Source organism: Apaloderma vittatum, unplaced genomic scaffold, assembly GCF_000703405.1.
Source record: "Apaloderma vittatum isolate BGI_N311 unplaced genomic scaffold, ASM70340v1 scaffold1565, whole genome shotgun sequence".
NCBI lineage: Eukaryota > Metazoa > Chordata > Aves > Trogoniformes > Trogonidae > Apaloderma > Apaloderma vittatum.
The window spans coordinates 21106-37457 of record NW_009715256.1 but is presented as its reverse complement, the minus strand read 5'-3'; the positions used below and the strand labels follow the sequence as shown (position 1 = coordinate 37457).

Here is a 16352-nt window from a genome sequence, read left to right as displayed (position 1 = left end):
AGTTGGTGAGCAGGAGACTGAACAACCTGTCATGAAGGATCCACGGCCATCACTGCCTGGGAAGGTGGAGACCATGCCCAGAATCACATGGTCCTCAATGTCTCCTTCGGGAAAGGACTACCAAGCTCACTCTAATGCAATGAATCTCTCCTCTGATATTTAAAGTGAAAGCAGGCACAGTTGCATCTCGATCTCTCTCTAAGCAGAACTTCTCCTCACTTCCCTCTGTCAGGGGAAGGTGTCTCAAGCCCCAACATAGGGCAAAGCCAGCATCAGCTGAGACCTCCATTGAATGGAGATGAGACGGGATTTTCAGACTCACCACTTCCGAGGAGAAGGACACAGAAGAAGTGGATGAGAAAGCAGTGACTTGGGCTTCATTTTATACCTGCCCCTCATTGCTTCAGGACCTGGGGCACCCTTGGCAGAGGTAACAATTTTCTGACATACTCTTCTTGAATGCAAAGCATCACATATGGGCTGTGGTTTTACTTCCTGCACTGCTTCCCTTTCATTTCCAGGTTTGTGCCATGCCCATTCCCCAACAGAGACTTCCTCAAAGCACTGGGATGAAAGGCCCAATGAATTCTTGGGCAGGAGTGCAGCAGTGTGGGCAGAAGACTCAGCTCAAGTGCAGGATTGGTCCCGAGCAGGGAAGTGACTTCACATTGAGTCCCTGTCAGTGCCAAACAGTGCCACTGTTTGAAGTGGCACTCTCAGGAAGAAGATGCAACACTCCTCAGCTGGATACCAAAGGATGTTTCAGGATGAGGTCATGCCCTATCCTTCTCTTTCTCTCCCTCATCTTCTCACCCCAATGGTGCCTTATTTGGTCTGTGTGTGTTGTGCTGCTTGTTTTGACCCCATCCTGCCTCCCAGTACAACAAGTAGTAAAACTGAAACAAAACTTGAGTGCTAATAGAAGAACAGACCAATAAATAAAATAAAGTATAATAATAACAACTATCATAATATTAAAATAGAATAGTGATAACACTAATAAAAAGGAATATAGTAAAAAAAGAGAGGGAAATAAACATGTTGTGGAGCATTGTGTCAAGGACCTTACTGTAAGTCCAGATAGACTACATGCCTTGCTCTTGCCCTGTCTACTGATGTAGTCCCTCCATCGTAGAAAGTCGCTAGATTGGTCAAGCAGGACCTGTTCTTGGCAAAGCTCTCTCAAATCACCTCCCTGTCCTCCACATGCATTACCAGAGGTTCTGCTGCTCTGGAACAGGATCTGTTCCATGATCTTCCCAGTTACAGAATTGAGGCTGACAGGTTCGTAGTTTGTGGCGTCCATGCTTCTACCCTTTTCAAAAATGGGTGTAATGTTTCCCTCCTTTCAGTCCCCAGGGACTTCACCTGACTACCATGACTTTTCAGATATGGAGAGTGGCTTGACAAATACATCACCCAATTCCCTGAAGCCTCTAACATACATGTCATCAGGTTCCAGAGACTTGTCTATCTTCAGGTTCCTCAGGTGGTCATGAATCTTATCTTCACTTACAATGGGAGAGACTTTGCCCCCCTGGTCCTTGACTTGTGATCCATCAGCTTGGGAGATGTAGGAGAGAGATTGACAGTGAAGACTGAAGCAAAAGAGACGTTGAGAACCTCAGCCTTCTCCTTGTCTGTTGTCACTACCTTGCCATTCTTGCTCATCATAGCGGGGATGGGCTTTCTTTAACCTTCCTTTTCTGGTTCACATGCCTGTAGAAGACCTGGCTTGTTATTCTTTGCACCTCTTGCCAAATTAACTCCAGTCATGCAGTGGTCTTCCTCACCTCATCCCTACACCGCCAGGCAGCATCCCTCTACTCTTCCCAGAATACTGGTCCCTGCTTCCACTGCCTGTGCAGTTCCTTCTTTCCTTTTAGTTTGACCAGCAGGACATGACTCAGCCAGGCTAGTCTCTTCCCTTCCTTGCTTGATCTCTTATACCTGAGGATTGACAGCTCTTGTGCTCCATGGAAAACATCCTTAAATATCTGTCAGCTCTGTTCTGCACCTTTCTCCCTGAGCACCCTTTCCCAGGGCCTCCTATTGACTATCTCCTTGAAAAGCTGTAATTTTGTGTTCCTAAAATTCAGGGTCCTGACTATGCATCTCACCTGACTCACATCGCTTAGGACTGTGAACTCCACTAGTGCGTGATCACTGCAAGCCCAGGCTTCCTCTGATCTTGACATTGCTGATGAACTCACTTGCATTGGTGATGAGCAGGTCCAGTATCACACCCCCTCGAGCAGATGTGTCTATTTCCTAGCTTAAGAATTTATCATTCATGCACTGCAGAAATCTCCTGAACTGCCTACAGCCGTGTTACTTTTCCAGCAGATGTCAGGGTGGTTGAAATCCCCCAGCAGGATGAGAGCCTGCGATCATGATCATGGCAGAATGTAATAGACACCAACCACAAGGTTCCCCTTGGTGCCTGGATCTCCAATTCCTATCCAAAAGCTTTTGACCTGCTCTTGGCTGTGCTTCAGGGACATCTCTTCACAATCTATCTCTTTAGAAGATAGAGGGCATCACTTCTGCACCTCCTAGCTAGCCTGTCCCTTCTGAGCAGCCTGTTGCCATTGATAGCCACACTCCGGTCACAGGATTTGTCTCACCAGGTTTTAGTAATGGCAACTATGTCATGGATTCCCAGCAGAATGGTAGCTTCCAATTCCTCCTGTTTGTTCCCCATGCTGCATATGTTCGTGTAGAGCTAGTTCAGCTAGGCTGTTGGCCATGTCACATTCTTGGTGAAACATTTCTTAGTTCACTTGAGGTGCTTCATGGATATTTCCCTGTTGGCTCATGCTACCATGGAAGCCATGGAAGAACTGTCCAGCAGCTTCTCACAAAAGTCACCTGTGTAACTCCTCCCCTCTTCTCCCCCCACCCCTCTACAAAAGCCTTGCCACACAAACCCAATACTAGACCAGGAACATGTCAGCCCTTCACATGTAGTCAACAGGTGGGCCATGCCAGAGGCTCTGCTGAAGCATAAGGATGCATGGGGAAGCTGTGCTTGCTGCAGATCCCCAGGAATGTTTGTCATGGCCTAATGATCAGATGATGGAGGGAAGAGGAATCAGCGTAGAGAATGTGGGTCATCCCCAAAGCTATTCACTCATTCCCCGTTCCTGCCATCCTTTGGCAACACACTTTTCAGAACCTCCAGCTCCAATCAAAGCAAGAGGAGCACCCTTCACAAAGAATTTGTGAGACTGTTGACATCCCCAGAGGATCTAACATGCCCACACTTCCTCTCTTCAGCACAGATGTTGTCAGGATTCTTGTTCACATGATATACTTCAGAGCCAAGAGACTATTTCCGAGCAGAGTCACAATTAGGCAAGGACTGATGCCCATGAGCTGTGTAGTGACTAGGAAAGTCTTCCCAAACTTACAGAGGCAGTGCCTGAAATACTACTTGCTGCAGTGTCTCCTAGCCTACAATGCCTCCAGCAAGGATGGGTCCCCAGCCTGTGCCCCCACCTCTTTCCCCTCCAGACTGAAGGCTTTCTACATCAGCACTATTGACATAGATGGAAAGGCCACCTAAGAGACACAGGCAGACTTGCAGCAATTTTTTAATGAGTTTAGAGAAGGCAAATAGGTCAGTCCAAGGGGAAGCTCCCAGTGTGGGGAGCAGCAGAAGCAGCTAAAGAATTTCTTTCCCTTATTCTGCAGTGGACTTGCACAACCAAGTGAAAGAGGCCAGCAGGTCACTCCAGGCTGATCCCGGAGGTCCTCACAGCACGCTTTGAGGGGAGCACAAGGCAGCAAACAACAGAGAGAAGAAAGGTGTGTGTAAGACAGGAAAGGTAGCCATTGGCCATGATTTCAGAGAGCTCTGATGCAGGACAAGCCAGAAATGGTCAACAGCTCTTAAAACAATAGCACAAAGTTTGTTCCTCTGTCCAGCATCACGTTCAGAGTTCCAGTGAGACCTTGTCCAAGACAGATGTCAGCCTCATTAGCAGGGGGGGCACCTTCTGCCACAGTAGCGGTTGGTGATGCAGGAGAGGTCAAAGCCCCCAGAGTTGATGGGCACGCCCTCACAGCTCAGGATGCTGCCAACAGCAGCGGAGGTGGAGGAGCCCACAACGGTGTTCTGTGGGAAGGAGCTGAGGATGGGGCCAGGCAGGGTCACCACCACGGCAGAGGGCTGGATGGCGACGGTGGAGCTCTGGCACTGCCGCACACAGGGCTCATTGCAGCTGTTGGCCAGTGGGGTTGGGCCACACGGCTGGCAGCAGGGTACGCACGGGGTGCAGCAGGACATGTCTTGGGGCTGGAGGTGCACCTGGGAGAGAGGGCAGAAATTCATGGGGATGCATGAGGAAAGAGCCTGACACCACACCATGAAGGAGCCAGTAATACAGCCTCTTTCACAGCCCAGGAGACACCTCAGCACATTTCCAGTCTCACTCCATGCCCAACCTTCTCCCCACTTCCACCTCCATTGACAAGCAACCCCAAGATTCAGCATAGAACAAAATCAGTGTTAGCTGAGCGGTCCTCTGAAATGAGACCTCCTTTGAGAGAAAGCCAAGAAGGAGAAGGGACTTGAGACTCACCTGGTTCTCAAGGAGACAGATGCAAGAGAAGTGGCTGAGAGAGTGAGGAGCTGGGCTGGCTTTTATCATGGACCTTTACTGCCCCAGGCTGCCAGAGGCATGCCTCCAAGTGGTGATTATCTTCTGACAAGCTCACCTTGAATGCAAAGCATCCCACTTAATGAGATGGGCTGTGTTTGGGCTTCCTTAATGACAGTCTTTTATTTGCTGCTTTATGCCAGGCACATTGCCCAGTGGAGGCATCTTTTGTGTGCCAGGGTGAGAGGTTTAATCATTTCCAGAGCAAACCACACCAGAGTGGTCAGAGGACTCATGTCAAGCACTGGAGAAGTCCAGAAAAGGCAAATGATGTCACTCTCTGTCACTCCTTTGGGTCTTTTTGGGCCAATGTGAGCAAGCAGTAGCTTAGCTCCTGGGTTTGGCATTAGTGTGCCTAACTCTGCTCCCATATAGATTGTACTGGCCTGTTTTGCCTCTTCCCTTTCTGTATCATGGTGAATGTTACAGGCTGCATATCTGGGGTCTTGACCTTTCCCAGAACACTCTTGCTCTGTCACATTTCCACATGTAGACAGCAGACTCCACAATATATTGTGTTCCTGTGTATGTTCTTGCCTTTTGTTCACTTTTATGCAGCTGATTTCTGTGTGAATGCACGTCGGTGAAGTATTTGTACATGATTCCATGCCAAAGTGCATGAGAATGTGTCTCTGTGTGTCTGTGTTTCAGTTCGTCTGTGTGACTATGTGTGTCCCTTACTTCTGCCTGACTGTTCTCCTTATGGCAAATACACTCTCCACTGCTCTCTCTATGAGCCTCACAGAGCAGTCAGAGTCAGAAGGAGCCTGAATGCAGCTGAACAACAGAACAAACCTGGCAGAGAATTGTCCTCAGCACAGGTGCTGAGCTGCAACCTCCTGTATCTTCAGTCCTCCTTTTCTTGTCCCTCCAAAGCTCTCACTCTATTCGTGTTGTTTCCAGACCTCAGGAGGATCAGGGAGGAGTGAGGAAGAGGCATTGTGAAGCTTAATTGCTGGGAGCAGATAAACACAACACAGCTGCGTAAGTGCGTTTGCCGAGGTAGGACTGCGTTGCACCGCAGAAAGAACCAGCATTTCACTGGAAGCAGATCCATTTGGACATGGCTTGTCCAAGGTGGGCAGGATTCCTCAGCCCTTCTCCAGGATCAAAAAACAAACCCTCTCCTTTGGCATTCTCTAGCAGCTACGGCCTGGCCCAGAGAGGAAAGGAGCAGGGACAGCCTGGAATGCTGAGCTATTCCAACTGTTGTTACAATGAATTAGATGTAGTTCCCTAACAGGTGTGAAATGGACCTTGTTAGGGCCAGAAATCAGCAGCAAGTGAGCATAAGATGTGGAGGGACAGAAGGAATGTTCAGGAGACTTGGGCTGTGTTTCAGGGGCTGTTCCCTGGACAAATCTCTAGCTGGCTTGTGCCATCACAATTCAGCTGTTCTTGGCTCCTGCTAATATTGGGTACATGCTGCTCCTCAGTGCTCCTGACAGAGCACTGGAGAGTGTCCTTGCCATGAGCAAGACCATCCATTACTGAGGAGGGACATAAAATGATACACACACTAATGCACACCTGTGGGGAACCAGTTACCAAATTATTGCACCCATGAACGTTCACACAAACCCAGCTCCAAACACGAGCACACAGACAGATACACATATTGAAACACAACCAAGTGTCAACTCTGCTGAGCACACCTAGGCACAACCATGACAGGGCTAGAGAATTCTGGGGAAGCACAAAGCCCCAAGAGTGCCTTCGGCATTGTTTGTGTACTCACAGAGTGCACAGAGAGGACATGGGACAAAATCAAACAGAAATTATTCCTGAGGGCAGTGTTAGGCAGGATGGAGCCAGCACAACAACACACTCAAGCTGGGGGAGGCACCATCGAGGTGAGCTGAGGAAGGAGGGAAAGAGAAGGATGGGTCATGACCTCATAGGGAAGGATCCTTGGGCATCCATGTGAGGAATGTTGAATCTTCTTCCTGAGAGCAGCACTTCAAACAGCCCCACCAGAGGGACCCAGCCTAATGTCACTTCCCTGCTCTGGAAGCATCCTGCACCTGAGCTGAGTCTTCTGCCCACATCGCCACATTCCTGCATGAGAATTCCTGGGGCCTTTCATCCCAGAGCTCTGAGTAATTCTCTGTTGGGAAATGGTCATGACAGAAACCTGGAAATGAAAGGGAAGCAGTGCAGGAAATAAAACCACAATCTGCATCATCAGCTGTGATGGTTTGTATTCAAGACACATGTGTCAGAAAATTGTTACCTCTGCCAAGGTTGTCTCAGGTTCCATGGCACTGAGGGGCAGGTATAAAAGGCAGCCCAAATCTCTGTTCTCTCATCCACTTCTCCTGCTCCTTTTCCTTGAGAACAAGGTGAGTTTGAAAATCCCTTCTCCTCCTCTTCCAAAAGGTGATCTCCACTTGATGAATTTCTCAGCTGATGTTGTCTTTATCGTATGTTGGGGCTTGGGGTGCCTTGTTATGACAAAGGGAAGCAAAGAAAAGGTCAGCTTCGAGGAGGCTGGGATGTGACTGTGGTTGCTTTTAGTTTATACACTAGAAGTAACGTTCATTGGAATAAGATGAGCTATGTAGTGCCCTTGTTGAAGGACGCATTGAGAGAGTTTCCTTGGGTCAGACTGCACTTTGTAGGGCAGTGTCCAGATGAGGCACTGAATCCTCTGTGGCTCCTGACATAGTCTCCATCTTTTTACTCACTGATGGCTTTGGCTCCTTTGTGACAGAGTGCCCAGGCTGATCTGCAATCACACTTGTGCTTTGTTTCCTCTCTTTTCTCTCTCCCAGGTGCACCTCCAGCCCTGAGACATGTCCTGCTGCACCCCGTGTGTACCCTGCTGCCAGCCCTGCGGCCCAACCCCACTGGCCAACAGCTGCAATGAGCCCTGTGTGCGGCAGTGCCAGAGCTCCACTGTTCCCATCCAGCCCTCCCCTGTGGGGGTGGCCCTGCCTGGCCCCATCCTCAGCTCCTTCCCACAGAACACCGTTGTGGGCTCCTCCACCTCCGCTGCTGTTGGCAGCATCCTGAGCTGTGAGGGCGTGCCCATCAACTCTGGGGGCTTTGACCTCTCCTGCATCACCAACCGCTACTGTGGCAGGAGGTGTCCTCCCTGCTAAACATGCTGACAACTGTCTTAGACAAGGTCTCACAGGAACTCTGAACATGGTGCTGGACAGAGGATCAAAGTCTGTGCCATTGTTTTAAGAGCTGTTGATCGTCTCTGGCTTGTCCTGCAAGGGCAAGACTGAGGGGACCTGTGTCAGGGATATCTGAAATCATGGCCAATTTCTACCTTTCCTGTCTTACACACATACTTCTTCTCTCTTTTCTATGTTGCCTTGTGCTCCCTTCAAAGCCTGCTGTGAGGACCTCCGAGACCAGCCTGAAGGGATTTGTTAGTCTATCTCTTTACCCAGAAGGTCAACAGATGCTCTGTGTTAACTGTGCCATGGGAAAAAGGAAACTGACTCTTGACAGCCCTCGCTGCTCCTCATACAGGGCACCCCTCCTTGGAGTGATCTCCTTTCCCTTCTGAGACTTATTAAAATATCACTGCAAGCCTGGCTGTGTCCCTTAGGTGGTCGTTCCGTCGGTGTCAGTAGTGCTGAGGCAGAAAGCCTTTGCTTTGAGGGAAAAGAGGTAGGGGCACAGGCTGGGGACACATCCTTGCTTCAGGCATTGGAGGCTAGGAGACACTGCAGCAAGTAGTATTTCAGGCACTGCCTCTGGAATTTCAGGAAGACTTTCCTAGTCACTACACAGCAATTGGTCATCAGCCCTAGCCTAACTGTGACTCTGCTTGGAAGTAGTCTCTTGGTCCTGAAGTAAACCTTGTGAACAAGAATCCTTACTATTGCTGTGCTGAAGAGAGGAAGTGTGGGCATGTGGGAGACTCTGGCAATGTTAGCAGTCCCTCAAGCTTCCTGTGAAGCGTTGTCCTCTTGTTTTGGGTGGAAATTTGTGTGACAAATTGAATGACAGGCTGGCAGGAACTGGGAGTGAGTGAATAGCCTTGGGGATGCTCCAGTGTCTTGTCTCCACCTCCTTCCCCTACCCTCCACTCCACCAGCTGATCATGGTCTGTGGTCAGCACCCCTGTGTATAGACACAGGGACAGCTTCCCCATGCAGTCCTATTAACCTTCAGCAGAGACTCTGTCATGGCCCACCTGTTAACTACATGTGTAGGGCTGAGGTCCTCCCAAGGTACTGTTTGTTTGCGTTTGGTTTTCGTGGGAAAGCTTATGTAGCAGAGATGTTGCAGAATTGGCTTCTGTTAGAAGCTGCTAGAAGTTACCCACATATCTGACAGAGCCAATGCCATAAACTCCAAGATAAGTCTGTTACTGGTGAAGGCCAAACTAATCAACAGCACTGGTAGCACCTCTGTGTTAATATATTTAAGAAGAGAGGGAAAAGTTATGCAGAATTCCAGGCAGTTTAACCAAACACTAGTGGTGATAGTATGAGCAGAAGAGCAGTAGTTCTGACATAAGCTTCATAGGCCATAATTCCCTCTTGATGGGGAACAGTGGTGTGGTGATTTGTGTTCTTCAACATGTACTCTTTTGTCAAGACATTTGGATTTGCAGTGTAGGAAATAGGAAATGAGAGTGTTGTAGCTCCAACCCAGGATGGCAGTCAATTCCTGAGCACAAACTCGGGGGCATCAATGAAAGATTCACAAGGTGTAGGCCTGTTTGTGGTTCTCTCAGGAAGTGCACTCAGTACTCCTGCCCTTAACTCTCTGTGTCAGAGCAATTTGATCTTTCTCAAAAATACCATTTCATTATACTCGTGTCTGTGCTGACTGCCCTCGGCTCCCACACGCTTAGCTCCATCTTCCAGCCTCAATGCGTTCACAGCTACTCCCTCTAATAGTTTGCCCCTGCTACTCATGGTTGGTGGCCATGGCCCCTAGACTGGGTGACAGAGAGGAGAGAAAGGTGGAGTAGAAGCCATGGGCCACCCTAGAGGGTGTTCTCTACATTACTACTCCTGTCATCCTGCAGAGCAAATCTTCTCCAGGAGCCCCATAAGCACAGCCTGTCACGCCAACACAGCACGAGCTGGGACAAGAGTAATGCCCTTCCTCAGAAACTCTTGGGGCTACTAACCCCCTAGGGCCTCTTGCCTTTCTGGGTGTTTGTGGTCAGAGACACAAAGCAAGACCTGATGGCCAGGACATAGAGCATCCAGCGATGCTTCCCAAAGAGGCGCTTATCCATGGTGCCCAAGCTCTGTTAGTGGAGAAGGGTCTCCTTGTGCACTCACCCCCTTCCACTCTAGGGCACCACTGTTCTCCTCTGGCATTAAGAGTGTTCAAAATCTGAAGGACCACATGGAAGCCAGGCTTGAATAGAGCAGAATTTTAATGAATCAAAAGAGGGGAACAAAAGTCACTCCAAGGGGACATCAGCAGTGCATGGAGTACTGAGGGCAGCAAAAAGTCTGCAAACCTTGTCTGAAATGAAGATGGAACGACCACATGAAGGCACACAGGCAGGCTTGCAACAACTTATTAATGAGTATAAAGAGGGAAATGAGGTCACTCTGAGGGGAGGTCCCCAATATGGGAAGCAGCATGAGCTGCCAAGAATCTCTTCACTTTACTGTTGCAGAATTCCAACAGGGTATCTATGGAACTTCCTAGCTAAGAGATAAAGGCAATCAGGTCCCTCCAGGCTGGTCTCAGGGGTTCTCACAGCAGACTTTGAGAGAAGCACAAGACAACGAATGAAGGAGAGAAGAGTGTGTGGAATACAAGAAAGGTAGACCTTGCCCAGGATTTCAGAGAGGAGACGCTGGCCTTTTCCAGACTTCCATTGCAGGATAGGCCAGAGACGATCAACAGCTCTTAAAGTAAATGGCTTGAAGTTTGATCCTCTGTCTAGCACTACATTCCTGTGAGACCTTGTCTCAGACAGCTGTCAGCATGTTTAGCAGGGAGGACACCTTCTGCCACAGTAGCGGTTGGTGATGCAGGAGAGGTCAAAGCCCCCAGAGTTGATGGGCACGCCCTCACAGCTGAGGATGCTGCCAACAGCAGCAGAAGTGGAGGAGCCCACAACGGTGTTCTGTGGGAAGGAGCTGAGGATGGGGCCGGGCAGGGTCACCACCACGGGGGAGGGCTGGATGACAACGGTGGAGCTCTGGCACTGCTGCACACAGGGCTCATTGCAGCTGTTGGCCAGTGGGGTTAGGATGAATGCCAGCAGCAGGGTATGCACAGGGGTGCAGCAGGACGTGTCTTGGAGTTGAAGGTTTATGTGTGATTTGGAGAGGATACAGAGCACAAGTGTGATTGCAGATCAGCCTGGGCATCCTGTCTGAAAGGAGCCAAAGTCATCAGTGAGTAGAAAGATGGAGACTATGCCAGGAGCCACAGAGGATTCAGTGCCTCATCTGGACACTGTCCTACAAATGGCAGACTGACCCAAGGAAGCTCTCTCCTAGTGCATAAACCAAAAGCAACGAAAGTCACACCTCAGCCTCTCTCTAAGAAGATCTTCTCCCCACTTCCCTCTGTCACGAAAAGGTGCCCCAAGCCCCGACATATGACAAAATCAGCATCAGCTGAGACATCCATCAAATTGGTGATGGCACAAACCTAGTAGGGATCTGTCCAGGGAACAGGCCCTGAAATACACACCATGCCTCTTGAACCCTTCTTCTCCTGCCTCTCCACAGCTCATGCACCGCTACTGCTCGTTCCTGGCACCAAAAATGTCTATTTCACACCTCTTAGGATGCTTCTTCTAATTCATTGTAACAGCAGTGGTAATGGCTCAGCATTACAGGCAGGCTCTCCTCCCTGGCTTTCCATGCCAGGCAACAGCTGCTAGGGAGTTCAAAATAATAACATATGCTTTATGGACCTGGAAAAAGGCTGAAGAATCCTGCCAACTACATGCAGGCCATGTCCAAATGGATCTGTTTTCAATGAAGAGTTGGTGCTTTCTGGGTTGGGAGACAGTCCTCACTTACGCCTGTACCAAATGCACTTGTACAGATCTTCAGCCTGGCAGGGTCTGAGATCTTGGAGCAAACAAATACTGAAGGAAATGTTACTGTGCATTGAGTGGAAGGACAGGGAGACACGAACATGACACCATTTGAAAGAGGGCACTTGTAATTTTTGCGATGACACCCCACTTCTGGCTGCTGTTGATCTGTGCTTCTGAAGGTAGCGAAGAGCCATACTTGGTCAGCGTTACACAGGGAGAGTGAGATGGTCTGTGCAAGGAAGGCAGGAGTAGAATGCTGCCCGCATGGATCCCTTTCTTCCCCAGGAAGGGCTCAGAGCATTCTATGGGATGTGGCATCCTCTGACCTGTATCTAAAGGGCTGCCAGCATTGTCTCGGAGGGGGCAGATTCCTCATGTCTGGCTGGTTCTCCTGAAGCCTAAGTGACAGCTGTAGGTCCTTCACATGAGGACACTGCATGGATATTTCATGGTGACATGAATAAAATCACCCTAATTGTTGCCAGAGGGACGCTCAGCTTATTAAGTATCTTATTATAGCTTAGTTCTGTGGTACAAACAGAGTGACAGCTCCCGCCCAGTCGTTTTTTCCCTTCCTGAGGACATGTGATAAGATCTCCACTAAGAGGAGCCTTCAATGTTTGAGGTAGGCAATTAGGAATGCAAAGGTAACAAATACACCCAGGAATTACCAGACATAGAATAAGCTGCAATAGGAGTCAGCCCTTACATGGCAAAGGTCCATTCCAACAAACCAGAAATGTTTGTCAGAGCTCTGCCAAGTTCTTTTGGCTGTGGTCTACCACTTGTTCAGCCCTACCAGGACTAGACTTTTATCCAGGCTAAACTGGTTCCTTTACCTTGCAGCAGTAGCTGATTTTATCCCTCTGACACTATCAGAGACAAAGGATTTACACCCGCACACCTTGGTTTCCTCCTTCCTTCCTGGGTAGCTAATTTATATTGGATTTGACAAAGTTGTGCCATACAGGACAGTACATTGCCCCAAAGAAAACACAAACATAGTCAAGCATGGACATGGTGACGTCCCCAGGTGGCATATGGTCCTGTTTGTCTTTATTTTCTCCATGTCTCTCCTAACCGTGATTGGAATAGCCTCATCCTTGTCTCTGTGGGGAGTGAGCAGCCTCTGAGGATTCTCATGCATTTCTTCCTTGGCATACTTTCCTTCTTGGAGACATGATGTGGCAGCACAATTGTCCCCAAAACGTTGGAGGCTTTCCTTGTCACCAGAACTACATTTTGTGTTTCCTGCTGCCTGAAACAGTCATTTTCCCACTTCTTCCTTGGTGCGAGTGAGTTCCTGATCCTCTCAGCTCTGTCCTTTAATCTTTATTTCACCATATGCAAACTGCTCTGTAAAAAATACTGTCATGGTGAAAAGTCTGCTTACCTCTAGTACTAGGCAGTGGCTTTGTTGTCATTTTCTCCCAGGTGGCATCCTTTTTGTACCAGGAAGGTTTCTGACTATTTTTACTGTGATGCTGGGGCATCATGGGCATGGCGTGTGCTGGGACAAGTACGTCACAAGCCACAAAATATTGCCCAGCCTGGCTTACAGGTGCTAAGCTTGTTGGGTAGATGAGTGCTGGTGTGGGATGCCCCAGCATGTACTCTGTGGGTGGGCTGGTGCCTGCATGTGTTGTTGCATCCTCAGGATAGTACTGATGCTTGCACCCTGGGGCTTCCCGTGGGGCAGAGAGACAGTGGGGGCTTCTGGGAGTCCCAGGCAGGCTGAGGAACTGGATTTACCAGAGGTTGGCAATTCCCCCAGTGGCAGCAGTAAAGATCTTGTGCGAGAGGAGGTGAGGCATGGGCATGGTGAGAACATGATAAGAGATGGAGAGATTCAGTGGCTCTCCCTCAGGTCTACAGCAGGAAGAATGTACAGGGGAACTTCCCCCTGTCTTTTGGGCCCTTTGTGTCTCAGCGCTTCTTTTGAGATTATCCTTGCCCTAAGCAGCTCCTCCCCCGCATTCAGGGAACTGTATACGTCTGACAGGTGCCAGCCTTTTAATTACTACTTTGATCTGAGGGTGGAGGCTGAAAAGAAAGTTTGAAGTATCACAGGAAAAAAAATGTAGCTAAATATCTGCATTAATAGTGAAGGCAGATGTCCTTCACAGAAACTGAGAGAAGATGAATGCCAGGAGGGTACCATGAGAAAAACAAGGAATGTGGGACACTGGATGTCCAGCTTTCTGTAACAATGCTCTGTGCCATGCGTCCATCTGCCCTCTTACCCACCATCTGATTGAGTCTACCCTTAGTAAGTTCGCAGATGACCCCAAGTTAGGGGGGAAGTGTTGATCTTCTGGAGGGTAGGAATACACTGCAGATGGACCTGGACAGGCTGGGTCGATGGGATGAGGCCAATGATATGAAGTTCAACAAGACCAAGTGGCCAAGAAGGCCAATGGCATCCTGGGGTGTATTAGAAGGGGAGTAGCTGGTAGGTTGAGAGAGGTCCTCCTGCCCCTCTACTCTGCCCTGGTGAGGCCACATCTGGAATATTGTGTCCAGTTCTGGGCCCTTCAGCTCAAGAGAGACAGGGAACTGCTTGAGATGGTCCAGCGCAGCCACAGATGGAGGGAGTGGAACATCTCACTGGTGAGGAAAGGCTGAAGGATCTGGGGCTCTGCAGCTTGGAGAAGGGGAGCCTGAGGGGTGACACCTCATTCATGTTTATAAATATGTCAAGGATGAGTGTCAGGAGGAAGGTGCCAGGCTCTTTTCAGTGATGTCCAATGACAGGACAAGCGGCAATGCGTACAAGCTGGAATGTAGAAGGTTCCACAAAATATATTAGAAAAAACCTTTTCCCTGTGAGAGTGTGTGGAGTGTCCTTCTCTGGAGACATTCAAAACCCGTCTGGACATGTTCCTGTGTAACCTACTGTAGGTGATCCTGCTCAGGCAGGGGGGCTGGACTAGATGATCTTTTGAGGTCCCTTTCAACCTCAACATTCTGTGATTCTGAAGTGCAGGATCCTACACTTTAGCCACAATAACTATCTGCAGCACTACCGACAGGGAGAGGAGAAGCTGAAGAGTGGCCCGGCAGAGAGAGACTTGGGAGTAGTTGTTGACAACTGGTTGAACATGAGCCAGCCGTGTGCCCAGGTGGCCTGGAAGGCTAATGGCATCCTGACTTCTATCAGGAATACTGTGGGCACTATGAGCAGAGATGTCATTCTGCTCCTGTGCTCAGCGCACTAGGGAGGCCTCACCTCAAGTCCTGTGTGCATGTCTGGGCCCTTCACTGCAAGAAAGATCTTAAGGTGCTGGAGCAGGTCCAGAAGAGAGCAACGCGGCTGAGGAAGGGACTAGAGTGAAAGTTCTATGAGGAGAGGCTGAGGGAGCTGGGAGTGTTTAGCCTGGAGAAGAGGATACTCAGGGGGACCTTCTGACTCTCTGCAGCTCCCTGAAGTGAGGTTGTAGTTAGGTGGAGGTCGGGCTTTTCTCCCAGGCAACTAGTGACAGGACGAGAGGGCATGGTCAGGGAAGTTTTAGGTTAGATGTCAGGATACACTTCCTCCCAGAGAGGGTGATCAGGCATTGGAAGGCACTCACTGCCCGGGGAAGTGGTAGAGTCATCTCCCTGGAGGTGTTTAAGGAAAGGCTAAATGTGGTACTTAGTGCTGTGGTGTAGCCAATGTGGTGGTGTTGAAACACAGGCTGGACTTGATGACCTCAGAGGTCTTTTCCAGCCTCAATAATTCTGTGATTCTGTGTGATTCTGTGATCTGTAAACTGTGGAAGTTGGGTGAAAACCAGGGATTCACCACAGGTATGTGTAGGTGAGAGGAGTTTTGTGGCACTTATGCCTGCAGTGCTTGGCTTACAGAGCCCTCATCAACCTTCTTCACAAGGGACATAAGATCAGTGTCCTAACACCTCTGTCATTCTGCTTCATTCTTAAGAAGTCAGGTGAGAGGAGGAAATGTTGATGAAATGCTTTGCAGCCTGACCCTCCAGAAGAAAATTACCTATGCCTGCATTTCGAATTCCTAGCTGAGGAAACAGCAATTTCCACAGGCCCCTTTGTGGATGGATGGATGGATGGATGGATGGATGTGTTCTGTTCATCAGGCTCTTCCTGACTGAGGCATCTGATATGCTTTTCATCAAATCAGTACCCAAGGCCATAAGTCAAAGGAAGAGGGACTCTTTTGAATAGAAGTTGGCTGCCACAGAAAGCTCACAGATACTAATGAGTGTGTCCCATTGTGACCTCCACATCTCATGGGAATTAGGGAGATTAGTTCTTGCATAGAGCTTTCCTGGAGAAGAGCTGGTCCTGACATAGCATGGTCTTAAGAGGTCCTGAGCCTGAGCAAAGCTGCTCTATCCATGCTTGGGGATGACAAGGCATAACAGAGCAGTGATCGACCTGTGAGCACTGGTTACCATCTTTGGACTGCCGTGGCCCAGTCTGAACAAGCCCATAAGGGTGTTGGGTTCCCAGTCACTCCAGTGTGTTACCCAGCAGAGTTAATCATAATACTGACTTGCCGATGATGTCAATCCTGCATACCTGAAAAAAACTGGGTCCTGCCAAGTGCTGTAGTGGTGATAGGGCTGCATGGGGAACCAGTCCCTCCTGTCCATGCCCATGGATGCTAGCCATGGTGCTAGATTTGGCAACGGAGGAGAGGAGAAGGTGGAGATCATCCAGGGGCCATCTCTGAGGCT

At 49.3% G+C, this 16352-nt stretch overlaps 2 protein-coding genes across 2 annotated transcripts; one reads left to right on the top strand and one right to left on the bottom strand.

Moving 5' to 3' along the window:
- Nucleotides 1–3982: 3982 nt before the first annotated feature.
- Nucleotides 3983–4322, bottom strand: LOC104273639 (feather keratin Cos1-2-like). Its single transcript, XM_009869031.1, has one exon. The coding sequence runs from the start codon at nt 4289–4291 to the stop codon at nt 3983–3985; it is 309 nt and encodes a 102-aa protein (XP_009867333.1). The 5' UTR covers nt 4292–4322.
- A 3137-nt stretch (nt 4323–7459) lies between these two features.
- Nucleotides 7460–7768, top strand: LOC104273638 (feather keratin Cos1-2-like). The gene has a single exon (XM_009869030.1). It carries the CDS (start codon nt 7460–7462, stop codon nt 7766–7768), a length of 309 nt encoding a protein of 102 aa, XP_009867332.1.
- Nucleotides 7769–16352: the final 8584 nt, after the last annotated feature.

Excerpts from the sequence above, each read along its gene's own strand:
- LOC104273639 (XM_009869031.1), bottom strand. The coding sequence starts at position 4,291 with ATGTCCTGCTGCACCCCGTGCGTACCCTGCTGCCAGCCGTGTGGCCCA.
- LOC104273638 (XM_009869030.1), top strand. The coding sequence starts at position 7,460 with ATGTCCTGCTGCACCCCGTGTGTACCCTGCTGCCAGCCCTGCGGCCCA.